We start from the raw sequence: 12,716 nt of genomic DNA on the forward strand, positions 1-12,716 counted from the left end.
GACTAAAGACCAGAGACTAAAGACCAGAGACTAAAGACTAAAGACCAGAGACTAAAGACTAGAGACTAAAGACTAAAGACCAGAGACTAAAGACCAGAGACTAAAGACTAAAGACCAGAGACTAAAGACCAGAGACTAAAGACTAAAGACCAGAGACTAAAGACCTGAGACCAGAGACCAAAGACTAAAGACCAGAGACTAAAGACTAAAGACCAGAGACTAAAGACTAAAGACCAGAGACTAAAGACCTGAGACCAGAGACCAAAGACTAAAGACCAGAGACCAGAGACTAAAGACCTGAGACCAGAGACTAAAGACCTGAGACCTGAGACCAGAGACTAAAGACCAAAGATCAGAGACCAGTCTTGGATCCCCATGTGTCCTGGTCCTCAGTTCGGTGTTTGTTCACACAGAGAAACTTCAGTTTGTTTCTTAATTTGAAACTCATCTCGTCTGCAGGGGAAAGTTTTAATTTGATGATTTCCACCTTTAAATCTGTGATTTCAGTTTGTGCTGCTGAACTCTCAGGATTAAATAATAAATGGTTGGTGATACACTGCGGTTTCTACTGGCAACCCTCCTGCTCCTCCTCCCGCTGCTCCTCCTGCTGCTCCTCCTCCCCCTCTCTGAGTCAGTGGTATGGGGATGAATTTAATTACCGACTCAGGCCGCCCTGACAGACCCCGCCTCCGGCCCTGCCAGTCCTGAGGTCAGTCTGCCTTCACGAGGCTTTTAATCAACGCCGCCACTCCAGAAAAGCTCCGCTGCCTTAAATAAGAGGCAGGAAGAAACCTGAAACCTGAATCCAGACCAGGAGGGGGAGGAAGGAGGGAGGAAGGAGGGAGGAGGGAAGCCGTCTCCCTCTCACCTCATTCAAAAGAGACAAAGTCTGCCAAGTCCGAGCCAAAGGCTTCGGCACTCTCTGGGTCTGGGTGGCAGAAGTTGTTCAAATATGAAACCTAAATTTAGCCAAAGAGAAAATGAAAACATAAACACGTCTTCACGAATTGCCACTGTGTTCGCCACAAATGATCCCCGTCTGTGTTTCTGCTGCAGACGATGACAAGCATCGAGAAACCAGTTTATTCAGACAGAAAGCTCACTGAGGGTTTCCAGCGTTTGGCTAAAAGACCCTGGACTGAGCCCCGCCTCGGGTAAAACCACAAACCAGCAGCAGCATCGGAGGCGTTTCAGTCTCCAACACCGGACTGAAGGGAGCTCAGTGTGAACCTGCACAGCTGATTACTGCGACCGCACAGTGAAAACACACACGAGGCCCGAGACACGGCGTGGACGCAGAGCAGGAGAAAGGCGGCAGTCTTCGGGCTCAGAGAGGCTTCAGTCTGCCACAGGAAATGATTGTAATCAAGGCTCGGGACGGAGAGAGAGTTTGTGTCTGCTGACGGCTCGCAGCGACACTTCAGCGCTTCACGCCGGGACACGTGACGGAAAACCTTAAAAACGTGGAATTAAACTTCTCATGACATCAGTTCTGGAGCTTTTACTCAAACCACATGATCTTCATCAGCGGAGGGACTTTGATTGATGATCATGTGATGCGACTGAAAGCTCCAGAACAGCTGCTGAAATTCAAGAAAATTGGATCTGAAAACTTTTCATTGTTTTGTTCTTGTTGTTGACTCGAGCGCAGACGGAGACGATATGAAAACGATTCCCGGACGGCTGCTGAAGGAATCTGAGAGTGAACCCCGGAGATAATTTTACCCGACTATCTGGAAGCTGTCCTCCTTTTGTCAAGAAAACTCCAACAAACTTAGACGGAGCTCCGAGCCAAGTTTCTCTAAAGCGTCTGCCAAACGTCTCCTCCACATGCCTCGGCCGCCGCCGCCACCGCTCGCTGCTGCACGCACAAATATTCCAACCAGCCAAATTATTTTCCCGTGGAATCAGGAGACGTGCTGAGCAATCACTCCGCTAGATAATTGTGGGTTTTTTTCTTAATCGTCCTGAATTTGTGCCAGCTTCACCCGAAAACACCCAAACCGCCACCGCCACCACCGCCACCGTGCTCGCAGAGGGCAGCCGGCGTGAGGAGCTCTGCTTTACTGACCGCTGATGAGACGACGGCTGTCTGCAGCAGATAACGTGCTCGAGTGAGAGGAAGGTGGATCATCCTCAAAGTGACAGAAAAACAGGCTGAGTCGAAGTTCATGAAGTTCAGACGTTGATTCTTGTAAAGTTGTAAACGTCACCTGACGACAGAAATAACAAGCCCGCACTAAATTTACCCACAATCCTCCTGAGAGCTGAGACAACAGCCGAGAGAAAACACAGAGCTAAGCTAACGCTAACGTAACGTTTTATCTTCCATGTTTTTTGGGCGTCGAGACACTGAGACGTGACGTGATGACGTCAGCCGTGTGTGATGTCATAGAAACATGCTACGACTCATCGAGTCACAAACTCAAACAGAAACTTGAATGTTTTTCTTGAACGTCATCAGACGTCAGCAGAGCGTCACAAACAAGCTTCACATGTTCACACACAGCGCTGCTCAGCATCACGTCACACACACTCACACACACACGTGAAGAGGACACTCGGACTCACCTGCGTGGACGAAGTAGGCCAGGTACAGATCCAGCTCCTTGACTGAAACTCCAATGTGATGCGGCTGCACGCACAGGGTGGGGTTCGAACACTGAGGAGACTTTACCAGCCTCTCCCCGTCAGTACTTTCGAGGGGAATCCCTTTGAATAAAATCACCATGACCAGGTCCAGCCTCCACACTTTGTCCGCCTGGCGCAGGCAGTCGATCCTCCTCATCTTGCCCTTCTGGTCGGGGTTGGACAGCACGCAGCACGGCGCCTTCTTCCCCGTCACCGTCAGCACAAAGTCCTCCCTGAACTCGGGCCGGATGTCTTTGCGCAGTTTGGCGAGGAGGCGCGACGCCCACTTCTGTTTGACCTCGGGCTTCTCGCCGAGCAGCTCGTCCTTCACGGCGCGCTCCTCCTCCTTGGACATGCGCTTCTCGTGCTTCTTGAAGTACTTCCTCTTGCGGGCCTGCAGGTTGAACCATGTGTAGGCGAAGGCCCGGACGTGGGGCAGCAGGGCTTCGATGAAAGGATGGAATTCATCCTGAGGGAGGAAGAGGAGAGACGGGTGAGAGGGGAGACAACGACGAGACACCACAAGGTTTTAAACATCACGTGATCGCAGACAGATCGGACAGATCGAACATCACGTGATCGCAGACAGATCGACATCACGTGATCGCAGACAGATCGACATCACGTGATCGCAGACAGATCGACATCACGTGATCGCAGACAGGTCGACATCACGTGATCGCAGACAGATCGGACAGATCGACATCACTTGAATCGCGAGACAGGATCGACATCACGTGATCGCAGACAGATCCGACAACACAGTGATCGCAGACAGTCGACATCAGCGTGAGACACAGATCGCAGGATCGACATCATGGATCACAACAGTCGACATCATGTTGAATCGACAGACAGATCGGACACATCACGTGATCGCTAGAACCAGATCGACAGATCGGTACAGATCGAACATCACGTGATCGCAGACAGATCGAACATCACGTGATCGCAGACAGATCGACATCACGTGATCGCAGACAGGTCGACATCACGTGATCGCAGACAGATCGGACAGATCGGACAGATCGAACATCACGTGATCGCAGACAGATCGAACATCACGTATCGCAGAACGGTCCGACATCACTTGATCGCAGACAGGTCGACATCAATGTGATCGCAGACAGATCGAACATCACGTTGATCGCAGAAACAGATCGACATCACGTGATCACAGACAGGTCGACATCATGTGAATCACAGACAGGTCGACATCATGTAGTCAGACAATCGAACTCACGTGATCGCAGACAGATCGAGACAACAGACGGTTGAAACATTCAAACATTTCAAGATTTTAAAGTCGTGAACAAAGTTCAGACCTTAAACTCGTTTTAACAACAATCATTTTCAGTTTTACACATTTCTGAAGAAAAAAAACTGGAGGTTCTGAGAGAAGGATAAAAAGGACGCAAGGAAATGGTAGGAAGCATAAAAGCAAAACAAAGGGAACAAAAAAGAGAAATTACAAAGAAAACGGGAAACAGGAAGTTTAGAACGCAAAGAAGAAGAAAAAGAATCAAGGATGCACAGAAGGAGTTAAGAAAGGAAGAAAGCAATAAAATAAAAAAGAAGGAAACCAAGAAAAGTAGCAAATACAGGAGGAAGGAAGGAAGACAAACTTTTCATTTCTAGTAATCAATAATCAACTGATGACGGACTGGTCTGGTGCTGGTCCTGTAAGTGGTCCTGGGTGATGGTCTATTGTATGGTCTGTAATGGTCTGTAATGGTCTGTGGTGGTCTGTGGTGATCTGTAATGGTCTGTGGTGGTCTGTGGTGATCTGTAATGGTCTGTAATGGTCTGTGGTGGTCTGTGGTGATCTGTAATGGTCTGTAATGGTCTGTAATGGTCTGTGGTGCTCTGTGGTGATCTGTAATGGTCTGTGGTGGTCTGTGGTGGTCTTTGCCAGCCGTGAGAAAACACACCAACCGACCAAAATCACACCGAACAAACAAGCGACCAATCAGCAGCCACGAACAGCAACACGCCGCCGGCTTCCTTGCACGCGCTCAGATGTCTCATGTGGAGGATTAAAGGTGCATTATGGGGCTTCTGGCTGACGCGAGCGGCTCAGTGATTAAAGAGGGAACGTGTTCAGACGGCATGTCGTGGATTAGACCCAGTTTAGGCTCGGGTCCACCAAAACCACCAAAACCAACCAGGTCCAGACGGGCCGGACAGGAAGTGACCACGTTAGAGACGAGAGGGTGAAGGAAACACGTGACACGATGAAAACAAATCACGAGGAAACGGAACGAATGAAATGATTGGAACGTTAAACAGGAAGTGACAGAAAAGTCTGATGACGCTGCATCAGTCAGAACGCGCCGCGGTCAGCTGACCGGACGAACACATCGGCCGTCTGTGATTGGCTGAGTTCAGTTTGACTGTTTCTCTCTGATTAATATGAAAACATGTCGTCCAGAGGATCTGACAGATTTAAGATCATGTGACCTTCATTCCTTTTGTTTCATACGTGATTTTATGTTTAAGACTTTCTCTCTGTCTTCCTTTGGCTCGGACAGATTTGTGCTGGACGTGAAAACACAGAAATATTTAGTGTTTTGTTTTCAGGTTTGTTTCTGCCGCGACACTCGGTGAGACGTGTCGTTTCAGTTTGTCTGTCCAAACACAGACGAGAAGAAGACAAACAGCCCGAGAACAGACGGACAGAAAACATCTTCATGGAACATTTCTTATTTGGATAAAACCCTCCGAGGGTTACTGAGCGGGCCGCGATGGAGGGGGAGACGAGGGGGAGACGAGGGGGAGGCTGGAGGCCCTCCTCCTCCTCCTCCTCGTCTCCTCCTCCTCCTGAGCCACGTATTGAAAAAAAAACACACTCGACTATTCATAGATCAAAGAGGCTCACACACATCTTGATACGTGCAAATGCCTCCGACTGTGGCATGTGGACACACACACACACACACTCACACACACACACACATTTTAAACCTTCGTCTGGAAAACTTTAAATATTTTTTCAGTTCGTCTCAATAAAAAACATTTTTTAATAAAAGAACGTGAAAAAATAAAAACTTGATTTTTCTCCGTCATCGTTTATTTTGTTTGTTTCGTCGTCATGTTGAATATCAAACTGATGATGTCACATTTGTATATTTGACATCACTGTGACATCACGACCAACACTTCAAATCAGTATATTATTATATATTTAATAAAAACCTTTGAAACAAGTCGGGTTGTGCTTTTTAAATAAAAACATTTAAAGGAACAGTCTGTGATTTTGTTTGGTCAGTTATTTATTGTTTACTGACTTTCAGCGACCAATCAGAATCGTGCATTTACAATTGAGCTAAAATAAGTTCAAAAATGTTTCAGAGGGTTGTTGGATTGTATAATGTTTATCACTCGGCTTTGTCGGATCCTGGATTCTGATTGGTTAATTTGAAGAGAATAAAACCTCCTCTTGTCCTTGGTTCTGTACGATATTTCTCTGACGGGCTGGAAAGTTTGAAAGTTAAATGTTGAACCCTCGACGTGTTTGTGCGTCTGTGCACTGACTTCCTGTCTCTGAGCTCGCTGGTTGTTGCTTCATGTTTCTGGATCAGGAGGCGGTGGGGCCTTTGTTGGGGACTATTTCCAGCGGTGGATGAATCCACGCTGATGTTTTGGTACAGAGGAAGAGAAAATATAAAATATCACCTGGTTCATCTGACTTTACACATTCTGACAACCTCTCACATTGGACTGGAGCTCCGGGGTTAAATATTTTTCTTAAATACAGGAAGTTGAGGTTTTTTTTTTCTGCAGCTGTGTTGTCAGAAAATCTTTATGTGGAATCTCCTCAGTGAGATTAAACCTCCAGCTCGGAGCTCTCACACTAAAGAGGAAACTATATCTACAGGCTGTGCATTAGAGCGCCAGCTGCAATGCTTTTTTTATATAACATTGTTCACCCTCCCTTGTCAAGGGTCTGAATACAGCACATTGTTTCTTCTTGGAGACGGTCCAGGCGAACGGGTTTGTCTCCAAAAGCGCCTCCAGCCGCTCCGCAGCCAACCTGCAGCTCTGAAATCTGAAATCTCACTCCAGGACGGCGAGAACGCCGCCGCCTTTTGTTATTTGTGCTTTCTGTTCGGAGTGAGATGTGTTTCTGTTTCTGCGTGTCCTCAGGCAGTTATTAGGACGACGAGCGGCTGCTGGACGGATGATGTGTTCAGCCTCGTCTCCACACACACACACACACACACACACACACACACACACACACACACACACACACATTCCACAGTGGATCTGCAGCTCGGCGGCTCTGGATGTTCGTTGGAGCCACATACCAACATTCCTCACAGCCCAGTGCAGCGCTTCAGCTTCCTGACCCGCTTCACGCCGTCCTCCGCCGCCGTGTTTCCTCTGCCGCCTTTTCACACTCTGTCTGTCGGCCGCGAACAGAATCCCACTTAACGAGTCACTTGGTCTCAGATTCGGCCTTAAAAAAGGTTTTCTGCCAGCGGGGTGAGATAATCCCTCTTGTTCTCAGCTTCCCTCCACTCAGGAATGTTTTCTGAGATGTGAAACTAAATAATCCTGTTTCTGTTTCTGCGTCGACAAGTTGATTCAAGAAAAACTATTGACACGAGCTGATTTATACGGAAACATTTGTAGATTTTTGATTTGTTCAAATTCTAAATAAAAAGCTGCTTCAGTAAATTCAGCCTCTTCACTCACATCATAAATGTTTTAAATTAAAATTAATTTAAATATCAAAAAAACAGAAAATACAGATTCAAAGAATTATTAAAATGGGCTGATTTAAAAAGGATTATTTTAGGAAATTAAAATAATAGAACAGACTCTTCAGTAATAATCCATCTATAAAAGTCAGATTCTCTAGTTCGATTATCAAATTATTAAACTAGTTTCAGGGATTTTCTCTAAATCTGTTGAAATAAATCAATAAAAAAATAAAGGAAAGATTCTTTTAGGAGAAATCATGAAATGATTTTTCAGCTTCTGCGACACAAAGATGATGTTTTGTTTTTTTTCACCGTCATGAACGACTCATTTATTTTCACATCTGGCCTCAGAAACATGTTTCTGTTTCCAGAAATTCAGCCAGTGGCTCTGAGATAATCCGACATGTTCCCAGAGCTTGTCGTCTGTTTCTGGAATTTATTTGCACTCATGGATGAACAGAACGTGTCTTTTTTTATTACAAACAGGTGAAATCATCTCATCTCCGTGGCAGAAACCAGCTCTGCTGCTGAATAAAACGCGCCTGGTTAAACGCGGTGAAGAGGTTTGAGGCGGACGTGAGACGCGGCTCCCCGGGGTTCTTTCTTCCTTCTCTTTTTGGGGTCATTCTTTCTTTCAGCATTTTCTCTCTGAGGAAATCGGCGTTTCTAAACCTGCGAGGGGAGCCTGAGAGGCGGGCCGAGGCTTACACGTTCCCCCTCTGCACCTTGGTGACAGATGTAATGGGCTCCAAATAAGCGGCCTGTAACAACAACCCCCTGAATAACAGTCATTTAGAGGAGCAATAATGCTAATCCTCCCTGCCTCCCTGCCTCCCCCGTCTATTGACACCCACACCGACACACTGAGGGAATTATCGGCGTGTCACTCGGGCTCAGTGGCTCGCCGCCGAGGCCCGACTGAGCCGCCGAGGCCCGGCGTTAACGAGCGGTGATGGAGGAGGAGGAGGAGGAGGAGGAGGAGGAGGACGGCAGCCTCCACGACAAAACACATTGAGAAGAGAGCAAACAAGAAGTAATTTCAACATCTGAGAACCAGGACCCAGCAGACCCAAACCCTGCAGAACATCTCACGAAACGTCTCAACGCTTCAGCTGAATCTGAAACACGGAGCGAAGACGCTGATGATGAAGGATCGTCACGAGCTCAAGACGCTCAGACTTTTCTGGACCTCCAAAACTTTCCTATGACGTTGAAATATAAAAATTAAACTTTAGATTTATTAGTGATGGAGACCCTCTCCTGTCTCTTCTTCTATTTCTTTCTCTTTTATTATTATTTTATATTTTTCACGCCGTTTCTTCCCGTCGAGCTGCGGCTGTGACTTTTCTCTAAAAATCAATAAAATCACCTCGAGTCAGAAAAATCATCTGCGACACAAACGGAAACGTCTGAGAGCAGCCAGGTTCAAAACGCTGCGATCGAGAAGTTCGTCTTTAAAAAGTCTGATTACGGTTTCTTCGTGTGTCGGCGCCACCTGCTGGCTGAGAGACGAAGCGCTCAAACGTTTTCTGTGAATCTGATTTTTAAACTGATGATTTGTGTTTTTAAAACACTTCATGTTGAACCTTTACCAGGGTTTCTGAATGAATCAGATGTTGATTAAATTTTAGGGCAATATTAACTTAAAATATATTTATCAATGATTAAATCTGAGCTTCAGGATGACGGTTAAAATACAGACTTTGGTACAGACCGTTCTTTTTGTTTAAAGATGAACACATGTGGATTTCATGTGAGCAGCTCATAAACACATGCTTCAATTCAAACGTCACAAATTTCAGAAATAAATAAAAAGGAACAAATTAAATGAAAGTAAAAAGAATAACGAGGAGCGAGCAGTGAACTCGTCAGCTCAGACTGAAGCTCTGAAGTGTTCGACGACGAAGCTGCAGCAGAAATCAGCAAAAAGCTGCCGAGCTGCAGATTATTACAGAATATTCACAGCCAGGATCGATGAACACACACCGGTCCAAACATCAGTGTGTGATCCAAATATAATAAAGAAATCATTTAAATTAAATGTGAACTGTTGAATAAAATGAATTTTAAATAATTGTTGGATGAATAAACGTCTTCATATTTAAATATTTGTGCTGTTTTAAATTATTATTGTTTTGATGAGCTGTGATTAATTTTACAAAATCTGAACGAGGTCACACCCCAAAAAAAAGAAGCTGTTCAGTCCTATTTTAACCTCTGACCCTGAACGCCTCACTGCAGACAGGAATTATTATTTTTTAAAGATAAATTTAATGAATAAAAATGCAAAATGTTTTTATCTGAATTTCCACTTGAAGCTGTAAATAAACGAGCAGTGATGCGTCTGTGGTCTGCAGGTGTCAGCTCATATTTTCTGCTGTGTCACCTCACAAACATTTGATTTATTTCACAGATCTGAGATCAGCGTCAGGCCGAGCTGAGGCCTCCACGAGAAACCACTGAGGACAGACCAGGAGCCAGACCGCAGAGCTCAACACCACCAGAACCAGAACCAGAACCAGGACTGACACCAGAACCACCTTCATCATCCTCATCATCATCCTGCTGCCTGTTTGCACTGATCCTGCGTCAGATCCACAAACTCACTCATATCTGCACAAACACGTGTCAGCAGCTTCAACCTAACTGTGTGTGTGTGTGTGTGTGTGTGTGTGTGTGTGTGTGTGTGTGTGTGTGCAGCCACAGTCTGAAAGTTCTGTTGTCATAAAAACAGAAATAAACAGCTGAGACACTTTACGCATCATCCACATTTTGCGCAAATTACAGCTTCAAACTTAAAAACGGAAACTAACAGAGAACCTACAGAGAACCTACAGAGAACCTACAGAGAACCTCAAAAAATAAAAAACAAAAAGCTGCGGGCGGGTTCGGCCGGGCGGGTTCGGCCGGGCGGGTTCGGCCGGGCAGCGGCAGCCTGAGCGCGGCTTCAGGCAGAGGAACAGCCGGACACACACACACTCACAGCGGCTCCACGCTGCGCACAAACCCGCTGAAAAACACGCAGACTGCGCAGGAAAAGTTCCCGCAAATAAAACGCGTGAGCAGAAAAAGCAGGAGGAGGATTTAGAGTGAGAGAATGAAAGAAGTTTGGAGGAGTCCGCCATGTGCTGCGGGGAGGAGGAAGGAGTTCAAGTGTGAAGAGGAGCTGCGGCGGAGCGCGCGGACCACACCGAGCACCGGGACCGGGAACCGAGCACACCGGGGACGGCAGCCCAGAGGGACACACAGCGTTAACACACGTGAAAAAGTTTGAAACACTCACCTGTGTCAGACATAGTGGAGAATACATATCTGTCCGAGGTGTGTGTGTGTGTGTGTGTGTGTGTGTGTGTGTGTGTGTGTGAAGGAGAGAACAGAAAGGAGAGAGAGGGGCAGATCAGCCTCCTCCTTTTGCCCCCTTCGCTTTCACATTTCCAACCAGGGCTGAACTTTGACCCCGCCTCGGGTTACATGTACTGTCCGGACCTGTTAGAGGCCCTCCGCCGGGGAGCGCACAACTTTGAGCCCAGACCCGAAGAACATCTCCAGCAACAAGAGAAAGTCCCGTTACAACTACGCAGAAAATCACAGGGCAGCCCGGGGTGCTGTCGGTGCTGGACGGTGAGGCGAGAGCGGCCGGTGCTGGTGGCGGACGGTGCAAAGCTCCAAAACGTCCCGAAAGTGCATTTCAAAGCTCCGGAGAGCGGCGACCGGCGGACCTCGGCAACATGTCTATCCGTCCTGCGGGGCGCTGTGGCCGGCGTGCGGCGGTGCGGCTCCTCGGTGTTCGGGACGGAGGGCGCGGTGCAGCAGCAGCAGCAGCGGCAGCGCTGTCGGCGGAGTCCCGGGAAAAGAGAGCTGACCACGGGGCAAGAAAACAAGGCAAGACGGGATCCCTGAGCTGCCAGACGGCCGCCTCGCCTCTGAAACAACCGACAGCTGCTTTCCGTTAATTTATCTCCAACAGGAGGAGACGGTAAAGGAGAGAGAGAGGGAGGGAGGGAGAGAGATAGAGAGAGAGAAAGGGAGGGGGGAGGAGAGGGGGAGAGAGAGAGATTGGAGGGGGGGGAGAGAGGGGAGAGGAGAGAGAGGAGGGGGGAGGAGAGAGAGAGAAGAGGGAGAGAGAGAGAGAGAGAGGGAGGGAGGGGGGAGAGGAGAGGGGGAGAGAGGAGAGAGAGGGAGGGAGGGGGAGGGAGGGGGAGAGAGAGAGATGAGAAGGGAGGGAGGGGGGAGGAGGAGGAGGGAGAGAGAGAGAGAGAGAGGGCGGGAGGGGGGAGGAGGAGTAGGGGGAGAGAGAGAGAGAGAGGGAGGGAGGGGGGAGGAGGAGAGGGGGAGAGAGAGAGGAGTCGGTGTGTGTCCCGGACGCAGAGGAAGGAGCGCCTCCTCCTCCTCCTCCTCCTCCTGTCTGCTGCTCTCCGCTCCGGAGCTCCGCTCGGCCTGTGTCGGTGTGTGTGGCCGCGGACAGTGCGCACTGACCCTGCAGAGCTCGGACTGATCACACGCTCTGATCGATCACAGAGGGAGCATCGATCCGCCGCGCGCACTTTCACAAGTACAACCCAGTGATGCCGCTGTGCACGTGCACGTGTGTGTGTGTGTGTGCGCTCCGGGATCCCGCCTGAAAGTGATCAGACTGAGGGCTCATTGATCGGTATCGATCAGAAATGTTTTCCCGCGTTCATAAAAACTTCACGGACTCAGTGTGTGTGTGTTTCTACAGTTTCACATTGAAGAAGAAGAACGAGTCCTCCGACAGCAGACAGCGGGGACTCTGCTTCTCCTCCCGGGGACTCTGCTTCTCCTCCCGGGGACTCTGCTTCTCCTCCCGGGGACTGAGCTTCTCTTCCCGGGGACTGAGCTTCTCCTCCCGGGGATCTCTCCACCAGAGTCCCGCGTGTTTCTGCAGTTTCTGCAAGTTTTGTCGCTGCCCGGTCGGCTCACCGCCTCTCGTGCCCGGCGGTGCAGCTCTGCAGCTCGACTCCCCCCTCAGCCTCGATCCGGTCCAGTCCACCACCTCGAACCAGCAGAAACCGCCAAATGTGTCTCTGATTTAGGATCTGCGTACTCTTTAATTAATTCTAATTTTTAATTATTATTATTATTATTATTATAACTTTTAATAAATACAGCCACAGGTGAAGGCTCTCACACACACACACACAACACATACAACACACACACACTTATATAATATGAGTGAGATCATGTTGTGATGTTGCCAATCAGCTGTCTTATATAAACCTGGAGCACGTGACCTCCTGACTTATTACTTTATGACGTCTGATGATATGTGATGACATCATCCCTCTCAGCATGATGTCACATTATGATTTATAATATTTTACTGTTGGTAAAGTTTTCCTCACATCAGGAGGG

At 48.1% G+C, this 12,716-nt stretch overlaps 1 protein-coding gene across 5 annotated transcripts in view; it reads right to left on the reverse strand.

Annotated features, from left to right (window-relative positions):
* Positions 1-12,716, reverse strand: part of nfia (nuclear factor I/A) — a 168,292-nt gene that overhangs the window by 83,270 nt on the left and 72,306 nt on the right. For 3 of the 5 annotated variants that reach the window (XM_027290451.1, XM_027290452.1, XM_027290453.1), the window contains exon 4: positions 2,572-3,100. In XM_027290451.1, the coding sequence (XP_027146252.1) occupies positions 2,572-3,100 (529 nt within the window). Of the gene's footprint in view, positions 1-2,571; positions 3,101-10,623; positions 10,755-12,716 lie in introns of those variants that run through there. The other 2 variants (XM_027290455.1, XM_027290454.1) reach the window with 1 other exon arrangement.

The sequence above is a fragment of the Larimichthys crocea genome, chromosome XVII (assembly GCF_000972845.2).
Source record: "Larimichthys crocea isolate SSNF chromosome XVII, L_crocea_2.0, whole genome shotgun sequence".
Lineage (NCBI taxonomy): Eukaryota > Metazoa > Chordata > Actinopteri > Sciaenidae > Larimichthys > Larimichthys crocea.